At 34.8% G+C, this 16,925-nt stretch overlaps 1 protein-coding gene across 1 annotated transcript; it reads right to left on the reverse strand.

Annotated features, from left to right (window-relative positions):
* Positions 1-8,253: 8,253 nt before the first annotated feature.
* LOC149556066 (ent-kaurene synthase CPS/KS, chloroplastic-like) lies at positions 8,254-15,690 on the reverse strand. The gene is made up of 14 exons (XM_089830194.1): positions 15,390-15,690; positions 14,355-14,440; positions 13,803-14,133; positions 11,745-11,925; positions 11,449-11,666; positions 11,247-11,367; positions 11,048-11,157; positions 10,583-10,809; positions 10,382-10,494; positions 10,058-10,156; positions 9,718-9,933; positions 9,379-9,517; positions 8,994-9,239; positions 8,254-8,892 (listed from the first exon to the last, which is right to left on the reverse strand). Exons 1-14 carry the CDS (start codon positions 15,529-15,531, stop codon positions 8,605-8,607), a joined length of 2,517 nt encoding a protein of 838 aa, XP_089686320.1. The 5' UTR covers positions 15,532-15,690; the 3' UTR covers positions 8,254-8,604.
* Positions 15,691-16,925: the final 1,235 nt, after the last annotated feature.

Consider the following 16,925-nt stretch of genomic DNA (forward strand, 5'->3'; position numbering starts at 1 on the left):
AAGATGATGAGAGGATCGATAGTGCTTGCAAGGGGTACTAGGAGAGGTACCTTATTTCAGCTAGATGCATGTATTCCTCTATGTAATAGTTCTTCATCCTCACCATCTGAACTAGCAATGAAGAATTCTATGGTTATTGGTTTTGATGGCAATGCAAACACTTTGGAAGGTAAGCTTCCTGCAGAAAAGACAATGTTGTGGCATTTGAGATTTGGTCACATTGGTGAAAAGGGTCTCAGAACCCTGAAAAATAAAAATCTTGTTGAAGGGTTAAATGATTGCAATCTCGAGTTTGACTTCTGTGAACACTGTGTCTAAGGTAAACAAAATCATGTTCAGTTTTACTCTAGTTCTCACAAATCTTCTGATGTATTTGGTCCTGTGAAAGTTCCTTCAATCTCCAAGTCTGTATTTTTTGTATCTTTCAAATATGATTACAGTAGAAGGACATGGATTTATTTCCTTAAAAGTAAGACACAAGTATTTAGTCAATTCAAGGAATTTAAAGCCTTTGTAGAGAATCAGACTAGTAAGAAGATTAAGTGTGTGAGAACTGACAATGGTGGTGAGTTTTGCTTAGCAGAGTTTGAACAATTTTGTAAAGAATAAGGTATCGAGAGGCATAAGACAACTCCTTATATCCCACAACAAAATGGAGTTGTAGAGAGAATGAATAGGACACTGATGGAGAAGGCTAGGAGTATGCTTAGTGGAGCTGGTTTAGAACAAAGGTTTTGGGCCGAAGCTGTGGCCACTGCTTGCTATCTGGTTAACAGATCTCCTACATTAGCCCTTGTTGGTAAGACACCCATGGAGGTGTGGTCTAGTAAGAAGCCTTCAATTAGACATCTTCATGTTTTTGGTTGTGAAGCTTATGCACATGTTCCAAAGGAGAAAAGATCTAAGATGGAAAACAAAGCTATTAAATGTATTTTCATTAGGTATAGTGCTGGTGTGAAAGGATACAAGCTTTGGGATCATGTGACTAGTAAGGTGTTGTATAGTAGAAATGTTATTTTTAGAGAGGTAACATCTTCTCCTATTGTGCTACAACTAGAAGAAAAAGAAAAGGAAAAAGATGTTGTTTCGTTGCCTCCTACCCCTGAGAAGATTGAACAGAGAGACCATGTTGGGTCTAATGATGAGGAGACCTCTAGAAGCTCTAATAGTTTAGAAGAAGAGGAAGAAAAACTTCAACCGCAGCCCTTGAGGAGATCCACAAGAGAAAGAAAGCAACCAGAAAGGTTTGGTTATTCTATGTTAGATTCCAGTTGTGCTTTTGCTTTGATTACTAACACTGATGAGCCTAGATCTGTGAAAGAGGCTTTGGGCATGGAAGATGCAAGCTCCTGGATTGAGGCTATGGATGATGAGATGGCTTCATTAGAGAAAAAAAAAACTTGGGACCTTGTAGCTTGGCCTAAAGGGAGAAAATCTATTGGTTGTAAATGGGTGTTCAAGAAGAAATTCTGTGTAGATGGCAGTATTGAAAGGTACAAAGCTAGATTGGTTGCAAAGGGGTATTCACAGGTAGAGGGAATAGATTATGGTGAAATATTCTCTCCTGTTGCAAAGTTGACATCCATTAGATTTCTATTATCTCTTGCTACATCATATGATTTAGAGATAGAATAGATGGATGTGAAGATAGCTTTCCTTCATGGTGATTTGGAGGAAGAGATTTATATGTCACAGCCTGAGCACTACATTGTTAACGGTAAAGAATCCTTAGTTTGCAGATTAAAGAAATCTCTATATGGTTTGAAGCAATCTCCTAGGATGTGGTACCTTAAGTTTGATGCCTTTGTGTTGTCAATTGGATTTGTAAGATCGAAATCAGATCATTGTGTTTATTTCAGAGTTGAAAATGATCGCCTTCTTATTGTTGCATTATATGTTGATGATATGTTGATGTTTGGGAAGGGTAAGGGTATGATTTCTGATTTTAAATCTCAGTTGTTAGCATAGTTTGAGATGAAAGATCTTGGGGCAGCTAGGTACATCTTGGGTATGGAAATCAGTAGAGACAAGTCTAACATATAACTTTGGTTGATTCAAAGTAAGTATGTGAAGTCTATGTTGGACAGGTTCAGCATGGCAGATTGTAGACCATTATGTGTTCCTATTCCTATGGGAACAAAACTATCTGTAGATGATTGTCCAAAATGTCCTAGTGAGATGGAGGACATGAGTAGAGTACCTTATGCTAGTGCAGTTGGAAGTCTTATGTATGCTATGGTCTGTACTAGACCAGACATTGCCCAAGCAGTGGCAGTCTTGAGTCGATTTATGGCTAATCCTGGATGGGTACATTGGGATGCAGTTAAGCGAGTATTCAGATATTTGAGGGGTACATCAGATTACTCCATATGTTATCATGGTAACTCTTCTGGATCTCCACATTCAGTTTGTATTTATGGGTTTGTGGATTCAGATTGGGCAGGTGATATTGACCGTAGGAGATCCACCAGTGCTTATGTGTTCACTATGTTTGGTGGTGCCATTAGTTGGATGAGCAAGCGACAACCTGTGGTTGCTTTGTCCAGTACAGAAGTTGAGTACATGGTTGCTACTCATGCTTGTAAGGAAGCCATTTGGCTTAAGAGATTGTGTTTTGATGTTGGTGTTGATGCAGAATAGATTACTATTTGGTGTGACAGTCAGAGTGCTATTTTCCTTGCGAAGAATCCAACTTTCCATGCCAGAACGAAGCACATTGATGTGCAGTTTCACTTTGTGAGAGATATGGTGGGAGATGGAAAGGTAAATTTGGAGAAGGTAGATATTGTGAAGAATGTTGCAAATGCATTAACGAAACCAGTGGACACTGAGAAGTTTAGATGGTGTTCGGAGTCTATGGGCCTTTTGGCCTATAGAGGTTAGTTCTTTTTATGTTCCTATTGCTCTTACAAGGTGTTCGACAAGTGGGAGAATGTTAGGAATAAGGTGTCTCAACCTTGGATAATTCCTATTCTCATTATTTGTTTTGTAAAATGTATTTCTTGCAAATAATGTTGATGTGTCGGCATCTTGAATTGTGTATAAGGAGATCATCACTAAAACGGTTATGACGGATTCCTATGACACATAAGAGCTATGTTAGGAAGATTCAATGACAGGTGAAGACATGTGGCAACTGATAAATTTGAGTACTATATGCTCTACTGCAATAGTGGGGTTCGAGGCATTGCCCCAAAAAAAAATTTAGGGTTCCTATTTTCTCGAAGAATGGTAAAACCCTAATACGATTATCTTTGGGAGTAGCCCTAAAAGTGAAGTGCATGTTATAAGCATTTTTTGGGTTGTGAAGAGGTGGATGCAAGAAAGTGTATTGTTGGTACTGTGAGTTGCTATTGGAGTCTTCTGTTGTCATTGTTGAACTTGCATTGCAAGTGTATTGTAACCTTGTGTTGAAGATAATACATTGTGCAGGTTCTGGAGGGGTGGGGTTGTTTTACCGAAAGGTTTTTCCCCACTGGAAAATCTCTGTATTATGTGTTTCTTTCTCTGTCTATTTTCTTTATGATTGGTTGGCTGAAATATTGTTGTTTACATGATATTGAATTTGTAAGTGTAAAAGATTTTAATAGGATTTGCACCATACTTCTCTTAAGAGATTAGTGTAGGAAGTTGTTTCCGCACCTGAGTTTCCTTACATCTTAGTTATGAAAGTGTTCATCCAATCACTATTCAAGTTGATTTCCACTCATCCACAACATGGAGGCTCAAGCCACCATTCAAATAGGAGCCCTCTGTAGATGAGAGTTGTTTATGGTGATTCATAAAAGTATCTGCATTAGAAGTACAAGTTATACCTGCATTCTTTCTCTAGTCTTACCAACCCTACATTAGTTGCTTCTAATCACTACTCTTCACGGGGGAGGAGTATAGTAATGTGTAGTGTCTTGATATTTAATTTTTTCTTGAATCTTCTTCTCGTGTATTATTACTACTCGACTTGATCAACCATGTATGAGAATTATTTTAAATATGGGTTTAAATTTATTTCTTACACCATGCATCAAGGGATCAAGCCCATTTTGGAATATTTCTCACCTTTACATAAAATGGTATTCAATGTGCAAGGTAGATTGTCCATTATGATATCTTTTGCTTTATCAATTTTAAGAGATTATTTGTTCACCTTCTCTTTGTTCCTTATACATGTCTTTTATTATGCAATTATACATTTGCAGTTTGGCTCTGATACCATGTTAAAGTAACTAAGATTGTTTTTGCAAATGTATAATCATGACCATTGTTATTAATGATTTTCAAATGCAGATTTAGATCTCATATAAATATGAGAGGAGGAGACATGTCTCTATGATCATCATTTAGTTAATAAATAACTATATGTATAACTCACCTTTAGGCATATATATAATATTAATATATTAACCATATATGTAATGTATTATTATATTATTATATAACAATATATAATGCATAATATATATTTTATATATTATATTACATATATATATATATATATATATATATATATATATATATATATATATATATATATATATATATATATATATATATATATATATAATGTATGTATTATATTACATATATATTATATATTATATATAAGATATTTATCTTAAAGATATTTTACCATCAACAAGGTATCTCATGATAAAATCAATCTGACAGAAGTTACAACAAAGTCATATCCTGTAGAGACATGACTCTACTTGGCCAAAAGCCACATAGGTCATGTCCCTACTTGATTACTGTTGGTGTATAAGCAAATACAATTAGATTGCTTCTCAATTGACAATCATGTGGTGGTAAAACAATTACATTTAGGAATTTCATAACATAATAGTCTCTTCTAATTATAAGAGCCCGATTAGCTAAGTGATATATATATATATATATATATATATATATATATATATATATATATATATATATATATATATATATATATATATATATATATATATATATATATATGAGACTTAAAACAATGTTCATATAAATCATGAATGCAAATACTCAATGTAACGAGTATATCACTTCGACTAATGCTATACTTCAACATTGGCCTCATTTCAAAGCCCATCTAAAGCCTCTAAGGCCTTCAAAACTTATCGTGAAGTTTTTATATCAAAATTGCACAACAAAAATCTACAATAACTTCATGAATACTCATGATATGGTATTGAGCCTCAACTAACAAACTGATATATCCAAGATGAACCTCCACCTCTAAAATTAGTACATTCTGAGCTCATATGACTGACTTACTAAGTAGCAAGCCTCCATAAACAACAACTTTGCACTAAGGAAACCTTTATTAAAGAAAGAAAAGGGAAATATTTTTGGGTGATGCAAGATTACTCTTACACCTAGGGTGTTCTTGCATCAGGATGGAATGTCTTCTTGTGGAAAGGTGTCAAATTTTGCAGCAATAGTAATAGAATGGTCAAAGGAACCCAAAACAACATTGACAACTTATGGTGACCTTGATTTATGTGGTATTGAATAGAGGTGTTTGAATCCTTAGGAGTAGGAGACCAATATCTTTGCCTAGTCGATGGGGAAGTATGTACAACAGAACTAGAGTAATGATGAGGAAGCTTATGAAGCCTTTGGAGATCAGAATGACTAGACTTTCTACCAGAAGGATCAAGTGATTCTTTCCTTTTCCTAATTGTCTTCCATCCATCCACCATAACACCTTTATACAAGGAGTTCATAAGCTCAATGCCTTTATCCATATTAGTGGCAATAAGGTTTTTTCTTTGCCCTTGATCCTTGTTTATACCTTTACACAAGGAAGATACATACGGCTAGTTCATACTTTGAGATTTTTTTGGTTGTATTAAAACTTGTGTTTTTCTCATTTTGTTCCTTCTAATTAGTTGATCCCTAATAATATGCCCTTCTTGTCAATAGTAAAAGCAAGCATTGGGCTTTTTCAAGTATACTAATGGTTGGAAAAACTCAAAGCCTAGTCCTATGAGCTTAATATTGTCAAGTAAAGGCTTATTTAGGTCAATTTTAATGTGAACTCTTGGATGTACCCTAAAGCTACCAAATTTATCAAAACTTTTATTGCACCATATGAGTCTACATAGCTAAGAAACAATGAGCTTTACCCACATTGGATAACATGATCTATAGGGTCCTTCAAGATTAAGATCCATACTTGCAGATAACACATTTGTCCACAGGTCACCCATGTCTTCTATTATAAAACACCTTGGGCATGTTCAACATAATTCAATTTTTAGGAGACATAGCCCTTTGCTAAGATGCTCAATGCTTCAATCTCCCAACTCCTATTCTGCCAATTCATTTTAGCCCATTTGTTAAATTTTGTTTTAGAAGGAACCCTCTTGAAAAATATAAAATAGTTGATCAATCTTGACATTTAGAAATGTCATCATAACATCATTAGGAGAAAAACTTTAGGGTTCCTCCATGTGAGCATGTTCTTTGTTTACATTTTCTCTTAACACAAAAGGTTCAAAGTTGTTAGCCAAGTCTTTAATTGGTTCATCGTTATTAGTCATTAGGGGGTTTATTTCCTTGTATTTGTAGCTAAAGGTCCCCCCCCTTCTTTTGAACGACCACCTTCTCTAGCTCCATTTTTAAGCCTTGTCTATTTGGCTCTAAAAAGTGTGTCTAGGTTTTGACACAACCCATTCATTCAACACTAACATTTTCACAAGGGTTCAACACTTGTAAGCACTTGAATCCAACCTTGTTCTTACAAGTCATGTTCAAAGCCTTGAAACCACCTCGACAAATTTTGGAATGGTGGCAACCTACTATTCAAACCCATCCACCATGAATTCCTCTAAAAACCCCTTTTTTTTTTAACCTTGTTGGCATATATCAACCACATACCAATATTGGATTGGGGAAAATCTTCAATGAAACAACCAAAAAAGCTTGTCTTTTCCCTCTATATGTTGTTGTGGCCCTAGCATAGACAAACATTCTGCTCCAAAAGAATTAGCCACATCTCTACTCTAGTGTCTTGGTCATATGGTTCATAGCATAGTTAGAGGATCTACAAGTCCAAAGGCAAAACCATGAGAACGGGTCAAATTAACCTAGCCTTGGACTCAACCAAATCTGGGCTAACTCACCAAGTCAACTAGACTTGGTTCACCAAGCCTCGACCTTAGGACTTGGTTGGCGAAATAACCATACAATGGAAAAATAAATAAATAAAACTTGCAAACATAAGAGACGAAAAGGAGCTTAGAGAAAAATATTGTGGCTGTAGAGAACAAACCAATAGATTGAGAGGTCTTAGAGGCCATAGTGATGGTAGTGGAGGAGGCTAAGCGTAAAACCCATTGAAGGATCTTGAGTTTGGGAGAGGAATTTGACGATGACGATGTGGATGTGGATATCTAAGGTTGAGGCTCAAACATAGGTAGAGTTCATGGTTGAAGAATCTTCCAAGACCTTAGGCATACACACAAGAAGGTATCAAGGTCAACTAGTCACTGATATAGACTTTTCTAAGCTTTAGTCTTATAGACTTTAACTTTTATTTTATATATGTTTTGAGCTTTCAATTCAATGGATTTCATATTCCATGAGTACTGTATGCATTTGACAGTGACACTATTATAATTCTATTCTATTTATTTAGTTTAATTTATTTTCTTCAAAAAATTGCATTTATACTTATGTGATCAATATAAAATTGTGTGCAAAGTAACTTCTACTTATCTCAATTATTGTGTCTTTAATATTTATTTATTAAATGATGCATGGAAAAAGTTTCAAAACATTAAAATTCTTTGAATTTTGAATTTCTTAGGTTTTTCAATTTGCTGAATGAAAAATCAGCTTTCCAAGTCTAAGGCAAGTCCAATTTTTGTAACACTGGTTCATAATTGTCGTACATTGTCAATATGTGTGCTTCCTTCCTCACGTTGCAAATAACTTCTTAAATCTTTGCTCTTATACCTCTTTTAATGATAGTAGTATATTCTCAATAAGAATGAAACGAGAAATGTAGCATACAAAATAATATATTGGCCAATTCTTACAGTAGTTAACTGTAAAATAGCAAGACACAACATCACAATGAACAAATGAATATCAAAAATCTGAGATTTGAAATTTATAATTGTAGTCAAGGTGTAATAACTATTATAAATCAGGCGTAATAGGGTGTAGTTTCTTGGCAAATCAAAAAACAATCTAAAGGAGTACCGTTGTCCACAAAGATAAAATACAAGGAAATAGAGGTCATGTGAGACCATAGATTGAAAATCTGAAAGTTCTCTTATTGAAGATTTGCAGAATAGGGTGTAGATTTTTGGAAATTCACATATTTGGAAATTCAAATAACAATCTACCATAGTATCTTTGTCCGAAGATAAAATACAAGTGAAAATTGTAGGGATCTGAGACCCTACTTGCATAAGGTACGAGATTTGAATAGGTGCTAAAATTAAGTAACAAACATTTTAATGTCAACCAGAGGGGCAACAAGATGATAAACAACAGAACATGGGGGCCAAGATCATACCATGGATAGTTCCTAAAGCTATTTAGGACCAATTCCTTTTGTATAGAACCAGCTAACGTTATCTCAAAACTCTTTTTTGAAATTTACAATATTGGATCAAAAATAACCATATTGATATGTTCAAGCATTTCAGTGGGAGATGTGAATCCATCAGTCTTGAGGTAGAATAGTTGGAGAATTCTAACCATATTCCAATACAACTTCTTGCATTCACGAGGTAGAACACTAGGTTGCAACAGGTTTCTCAGTAGTTTTTGTGTGCTTTGATTTATGATTTGTCTAATCCTCTCAGTAGCATTCTCAGCAGTTGTCACGGAGTATTCTTTCATGAACAATGTCACATAGTTCAGCTTTCCTTCCCTGGCCTCTCTCTGCAAAGCATATGAAGAATTTAGTTCCTCTCCTCAGCATTCTATGAGGATAAAACTTAAGTACTTCTAAGCATGAACTTATATTGGTAAGTATACAGTACCTTGTAGCTCTGAATGTCATTTAAAAGGCGCCCACAAATATTGACAAGTTCCATAAGACTGGTATACTCATGGTGGCAGATGGCTTGCTCTGAAAGTTTAGGCCCTACAAAATAGAGTGCTATGAGAACAATCGGTTCTAAAGCAATTGATGTTTTTCCATTTTCCAAGTAATCCTGCATAGATGGTATATATCCAGTTTTGGTCCACTCAGCCTCTTTCATCATTGACATCACTAGCCTGTACCACTAAAAACAGCACAAAGACAATTGTCATGAATTACTCTAATCACTAATGCTGTTTCTAACCTTTTTTGAAGAAACTTTGTTGGCAGTAAAATATAAATATATACTGTACTAAAATTTATATTCAAGGAAAGATACACACAATTTCCTTTAAATGTGTGCTGACATCTCGAGCTTGAAAAACAAAGGCATTTTGGGCAATATCATTGACAGTGTTATATAGTGCAGAGAACAGAATTTTCACATTATCCGAAAGGCTATTTATCCTTGCTGGATCCCATCTGCAGAACATCAGAAACAACTACAACATGACTCTTCTGTAAATAATGCACATTTTGAATTGCAAGGTTTATATAAGACAAGAGTTTTAACTGGGTCTAGTGAGATTTGCAATGGAGACTATCTTCAAATGGAACACAATTGATATTTTTATGATGGTCATCCATTGCAACACAATTCTAGATGCTCGTGCCAAAATTACCTCTTCACAGCTTCAAGAAAGCATTCATGTTCTTCGGTGGAGCCCCCCACATCATAAAAGTCATCTATGACTGTAGTGAGAACTGCATTCTTGGTCCATACAATGCGTGCTGCAGACATTTCAGGGCTAAAAAGTGTTGAAGCAACAGAAAAATAGCAATATACAAGTTTTTGTCGTGCGTAGTGTAGGTCACCAAATTTTGAATCTTCACACCATCTGTCAATGGAGACAGCAACAAAAACTCTTGTAAGAACCTCAGGGGAACTATCACATATTACTTGCAGTCATGTTATTCCAGTAAATAGCTCCAAAATCTCCAATCATTTACATGTATACATACTTTTCCAACTCCTGCAAGTCCTTCTGCTGCAATGCTTGGCAAAAGTTGAAGTCATTTTTAGCTAATGTCGAAAAGATGTCAATGCTTATACAGGGGATCCTGCAATTGAATTGGAAGGACCAATATTCAGGACTATCTTGGCAGATATTGAAGTCATCTATGGCTAATGTTAAAAAATAGTCACTGCAATTCTACAATTCAAGTAGAAGGACCCATATTCATGATTATCTAAGCAAGTAATCTAGAAACATATATTTATAAAATCAAATTTGAGGAGTTATCTCGTTATGGTGTGCCATAACAATGAGCTCAACCAGAAGTTACTTGTAAGAGGTTTTCCCAATCCAAATATCATCAAATGCATTGTTTTCAATGTATCTTCTATGTTCCAATCTCTCCAACCTGGCCAACCAAGGTACAGCCAGTGCATACTCAACCTGTACCCAATGAATCAACCCCCACAGCTTAATGAAAATAATAATAACAAACATTGGTCATTTACACATGGAAAAATAACTTTGTTACCTCTTTATAAAGATCCTTGTGGACTAAATTTTGGTCATCCATTGCAATATTTGCTTCATTTTTAGCAAGATAGTTTCTGGAGAAAGATCTTGCTTCTTCCAATATTGTTTCGCTAGGGAACATCATCTGAGATGATTTATAAAAATTCAGCATTGCTGTAATAGCTTCGGCTCTCTTTTCTATTGATGGTAGGAAGCTTCCATCTTGCAAGAAACTGACAAAGACATCTACATGGTTGTTAGTTGCATGAAAAGGAAATAAAATTGTAACAAAAGATACACATGCTGCATGAAATGTGTCAAAAGTCCATAAATAGCTCTTATAAAAAAGTTTATCAATGTATAAGTGGGAATCTTTCATCTCAATTATTACATTTCATTACTGTTATTCATGCCTAACAGAAAAATATGACCAATAATTAACAGCAAAATCAATGGAAAACAAGGTGCAGTTTGTTCAAAGGACCTGGAGACACATCATATCCATTCCACCGCAAAATCCTGAAACTGACAGAACTGTTAACTATTGCTGATGTTGATGATATTCCCTCAATTATTTTGTTCTCTGTCCAGCATCTGATCAGTGATACAATTAGTTTCAGAATATATCGGAACCGGCCATGAAATTCAAGATACCCATTATATGCAAGAGATTTATGAATTACCTATAGACATCATCTAAAGCTTGCTTTATCTCAAATTTAAAATGTCTTGATATTCCTAAACTCTCCAATCTATCTACCATTGAGAGAGAAGTGAACACATTTATGGGATAAACACTAGGCACTGCACCAAAAAAAAACACCTGTTACATGAGCAAAACCATGACAAGATCTCATCAATATACATTAACATTTAAGCACCAACCTCCACTCTCCAAAGTTTCTAGCATTAATTTCAAATACATAAGGCAGTTAGAGTTTCCAGTGTGCATCAGAGCACAAGCAGTTGCAGAGGGAGAATGGAAGAGAGAGCCATCCTTGTTCTGATGTCTTAAAACTTTGTTCCAGTCAACTATGCTCCAAATACCCTCAACTATGTAAACAAGGGATTGATCATAATCATTCATCTGATATATTTCTATCCTGCAAAACAAAGTGAAGTTACAGGACAAACAAATATAATTATCAGGTACTGAAGAAATAAACTAATGACAAAATTACCCTTTAAGGATTTCGCATCGCTTAGAAAGCATCTGTTCCATAGGAGATGAACCATAAGGGAGGTTCAAGCCCAAGCCTCTTGCTTCTTCTAGCATTGCACTGAAGATAATCTCAAATCCAATGGGATTATGCTGGTCTTCGCTGGCTATCTTTCCAACATTTTCTCTGATAAATCTCAAGCCTGTAGAGGAATCAGTAAATAATGGAAAATCTTAGAGCATTAAGTTTTAGATTCATGTAGCAACTCGATCAAATATGATTTTACTATTTTACTTTCTGCTCATGAATTAGTATCCTAAAATCTTCAGAATTCGAGTCCACATATTTCAATCATACACAACATCAGGCTACATATATTGGTACATGGACAGGGATTGTGGCATCATTTTGAAATAGGATATGAGTGTAAATCATGGGGGTTATTGGCTATACTGAACATATTACCCTTAAATATATACATCAGAAAACATTGGTACAGATATGGATTCCCATTTGTGACGGAATTAATTTGGTTATCATATGAGAAGATGCGATCCCATTTGTATGTACATTAAGTCTACTAATTGTATGTCTATTTTTTCTGTTTTTGATAACAAAATAGAAATTATAATATAACTTGTAGAAAACTGACATAAGCAGAAAGCTAAAAGCAATCAAAAAGAATTCGCATAGAAATATATAGCTCAAGGAAATAACACTTCAACAAATCTTACAGTGATAGGCTTACATAGAGGTAAATATATCATGCAGAGCATAGATTTTTATAGTTCAATTGAGAACTAGCTCATGCCATCTTTGATATGTAACAGGTAGGTGGAAAAGGCCTAAAGAAGAACAGAACAATTTTTGACATCAGAAGCAGTTCCAATCGGAGAAGCACATTTTCCTTAAATGTGAAGCTCACTATGCCGTTCAGGTCAATTATGCAGAGTCAGACTCTTTGGCAGATACTTTGCCACGTGATTTGTTCGGAGAAGATAAGGATGGGAAAACTGAGGAGCCGATCATCCATCTTTCTAGCGGATGGTCTACCAATCTGAAAGCTCGAAAGGTAAAATGTGCTGTCCCATAGACTATCTTTGGCCCTATGGACATTCAAATTTTTCTATTCTAAATTATTCTTTGCTAAAATGCTTCCTTATTGAATAGCAAACAGAGCTGTTTCCATCTACTTAACTCTCAATACCCTTGTTTGCAAACATCATCTCAACCTCTCAAATTGAGGACTTTACATGCTTTCGAGGATTGATCTTCTTTACTTAATCTTTAAAAGTAGCTATTCTAAAGCTATCATTCTTGCTGTGTCTGAAAAAATACTTAAGAACACCTTATATTATTAAGAAGAATAGCTTTTCTATCTTTTGCTCTTGCACCATTCCCTAGGTTGCCAATAAAGAGGAAGATGCAGTGGAATGAAAAAAGCAATCACCAAGGAAACAAAGGTATTAGAGAAGAAAACTACTCAAACAAGGCAATCTAGATGTTAGAAGAGTTTTTCGAGGCGTAAAGGAACATGTGGGATTCAGAAATAGAATTTAGGAGCTTGCGAGGGAAAGATTTCTGAAATTCCTTTTTAACTGGTAGAGAGTGATGGACCAGCATCCATCTATACAAGTTGTCTTCAAGAATAACCAGTTTTGAGTTTAAAGAATAAATTTAAAAAGTAGACTTCGCTTTAAAAAAATCCTTTTTGTTCAAATAATGTTAGAATAGATATTTTTAAAAATGGAAAAAAGAATATCTGTAGTTAGATAGGAAAAAGTTTTAAAACATTGACAACCCTTTTTATATATAAAAGAGAATATGAAGAAGTTGATTGGAGGGAACATTGCATTTTTACTATTGATTAATGAAAGGAGTATTTTTAAAAATATATCTCTATCTAGCAGTTTCCTACAAAAAATTCTAGTCTACTGCTTCTCACTGATTCATTGCTAGTTGGGCAAGTCAAATAAGATAGCATTATCTAAATTTAAGATTTACAGAAAAACCTTCAAAAAGTGTTAGCAGCATGTATCTGTAAGAAATACTGTCAGTAGGACAAAGAAAGAATCTAACCTATTTCCACATTTTCAGTGCCAGCATTCCACTTTCTTAGTGCAATAACGCATGCCAAAGTGTGAGAGAGGCGATCTTTAATATAAGGCAAATCAGATAATCCCCAAGATCCGTCCCAGAGTTGATGATTGATTATCCATGAAAGGCACTGTGGGAACTGTGGTAATTTAGAGTCTTCCAAAGAGGGGACCATGGCTACCCATGCTGTATCATAAGCAGAAACAGATGCCTGTCTGCTTTTGGTTTCCAAGAATAGCCTTCTTATCCTTGCAATATCCTCATCTATGGACATAGAAGCAGATGCATTTTGCTTGATCTTATCTTTGACAACCTGCAAAATAGTGAGATGCATATTTATTGAATACAGTACAGAATGATGCTCTCCAAATTCAACACTAATAAGTTTTAAAATCAACCATGTTCATTTGTACTGGAATAACTGGACATATTATCAGGATCTAAGTGTGTCCACCCAATATTAAATTGTATTCTCTCATACAATGGAAAATGTAAGTGAAAAAATTAAACAGGGCTACAAAGTTATAAATTCACCTTGTAAGCATATGTAGATTTATGGTGCTGGCTTGGTACTATGTCAAAATCGTTCCTTCCATGGGTGAACTGGGCGCTAGAAGCTCCTAATAACAAATGATAAATATACATCAATCTTTCAGTTCTATTATTAGAAAATATGAGAATGGAGGATCATGCTTATAAGAAACATAGCCATGTTAGACAGAAAACTGTCCTATAGAAGAAGAACTCCCAATTGTGAATGGTCTACCAGCCCCAACTTCTGAAATTTAGATTCTGTCATGCCCATGACTGACCAGGTAACTAGCCAACCTAAAAAATTATTTGGAGAAGTGACTCCCTACCTTCCAATATATAAATTTTCCTATAGCCATGACTAACCAGTTACCCAGATGAGGTAGCTAGCCTGCCCTAGGAAATCATTAAAAAATGTGTCCTCTCTTTCTAAAACGTAAACTATGCTATGAGCATGCCTAGTCAGATGCGATAACTAATCTCCCTAAGAAAATCATTTGAAAATAACTCAATGTATCAATGCTGTTTGTCACCCAAAAAACATGAAATATAAGAGAAAAGAATCCAATGTAATATTCAACTAAATTGTGGGATAAAATAATATCCTAATTGCAAAGTGTCGATTAGATACCCCCAAAATTTAACTGGTGTAACGTTCCGCCCGGAATGAGGTTAAAAAGAACACTGTTAGTTGCAGACTGGTCAATAGATGTACAAAATTAAAATCTACCTACCTAGAGTAAATGATCTCGTAAAGAAAAGAATATAAACAAAGCGTCAATTTTATTTATTGATCAAAAGTTAAAGAGGAGGAACTAAGAAAGAAAACCCTCAATCACATTCCAATTAAAAAGGCTTCCAATTACAGTTTGCCCAATTGACCCACTTACTCGCATGAGGTGATTAATCACTGATAGAAAATTGTTACTTACAAAAAGTACACTAGAAGCAGCATTAGATGTAGAGTCTAACATATTTGATAACTGGACACCCATAAAACATGACTTCTGAGGTTTTTCTCGCATGCAATCGACCTACCAGATAAAGTACACCTGATGGATCGAAATCTTGCATTTCTGCATTGCCAATTAGAAAATCTTGGAGGAGGGTACGGAAATGGAATCTTAGTTCTTGCAGAGATTGCAGAATTTGAGATGAAAGAGAAGCTAACTGCTCCCATACTTGCTTCGCCCTACCATTTGGCATGAACAATGCCATGGGATTTATATACACGAGGGGTTATGGAATCAATGGGCTCCGAGGAATCAGTAAGGAGGTCTTGTATTTTTGTCGGTAAATACAGAGATTCCCAAAAGTAAGATGCGTCGATTTTGCGAGCAAAGAACATGGACGGATTAGCTACTATTTTATTAATTGATTCGAAATCCTGGTTTGAGTTGAACGACATTAAAGGTGAGAGATGCTCCACTCTCCTGATCAAAACCTTTTGGCATTTAGGAGCGAGCATTTTTATTATTAAAATAAAGTAAGATTCAATGCATCATACTGATTTCATTTTAAAATTTATATTTTTATTATTTTTAAATTAGGTGGCTACTCAACTTTTGCTTTTAATTTAGCTCATAATCACAATGACCTAGTAGAGGTTTGAATTTAGGTAGGGACACCAACGCCACCATCACACTAAAGTTCAAAAAGATTGAATTGTTCTTTTATTTAAAAAATATTAAAAGTTTAATAATATTAAAATACTTATTATGCTTTTAAAATAAAAAGAATAAATTCATTTCAAAAATTATATAATATAACAAATTTTAGAATAATTACTAACATAAATATCTTAATATTTTTATCTAGATATACTAGAAAACAATCAAATTAAATGTAATTTTAGTTTTGAAATAAGTTATTGAACCTCTCTAACTTGGCATGGTAGGGTTCTCAAGGAGGTATTTCCTACATGTGGAAGGTAATCCTCACCTACAATATTTATTGTGCTTTCAAGTCTTCCCTTTTATGGGGTCCTCTACGCTTGGTGATGATGGGCTTTTCAAACAAAATATACGGTCTTCTATGCTTGGTGATGGGCTTTTCAAACAAAATATACAACCCCAATTGCAAAGGAGACTAGGACAAGGTCACTCAAGGAGGCTCTAGAGGAATCTCGTACTCTACTAGATGGAGCCAAGTTCTATAAGAAACACATGAAACGACTCACTCATGCATTGTCGGGGAGAATGTGGAGGTAAGGTACTCTATGTTGATGCCTTCATTATTAAGCCCAATTGCAAATGGCCATGACAATAAACACAAAGAAATATATATTTAAAAAACTGGGTTGTATTCTTAGTGCCTCAAGAACTTTCTAAGCTTCCATCAAATAAATTTTGAATGAGTGGTTGCACAATGTGTGGGGGATATGGTTAGGGTTTCATTTTTCTTACTTTCAAATGTAGCAGAAGAGTTTATTTTTAATTTTTTGGATTAACCCTAACAACCAAAATGAAATTATTAAAAGACAATTTTGGAAATTTGGAGCGTGCAATTTTAGGGTTATTTTGTGGTCTCCTAAGGCCATACAAGAAGAAATCCTTGCATTATGTTGTCGTCGTT

The sequence above is a fragment of the Cupressus sempervirens genome, chromosome 5, assembly GCF_028749045.1.
Source record: "Cupressus sempervirens isolate cs-2001-9-10 chromosome 5, ASM2874904v1, whole genome shotgun sequence".
NCBI classification, from domain to species: Eukaryota; Viridiplantae; Streptophyta; class Pinopsida; order Cupressales; family Cupressaceae; genus Cupressus; species Cupressus sempervirens.

Excerpts from the sequence above, each read along its gene's own strand:
- LOC149556066 (XM_089830194.1), bottom strand. The coding sequence starts at position 15,531 with ATGGGAGCAGTTAGCTTCTCTTTCATCTCAAATTCTGCAATCTCTGCA. Across the intron at positions 11,368-11,448 it reads AGAAACTTTGGAGAGTGGAG|TGCCTAGTGTTTATCCCATA; the intron begins GTTGGTGCTTAA and ends TTTTTGGTGCAG. Across the intron at positions 9,934-10,057 it reads GACTTGCAGGAGTTGGAAAA|ATGGTGTGAAGATTCAAAAT; the intron begins GTATGTATACAT and ends CTCCATTGACAG.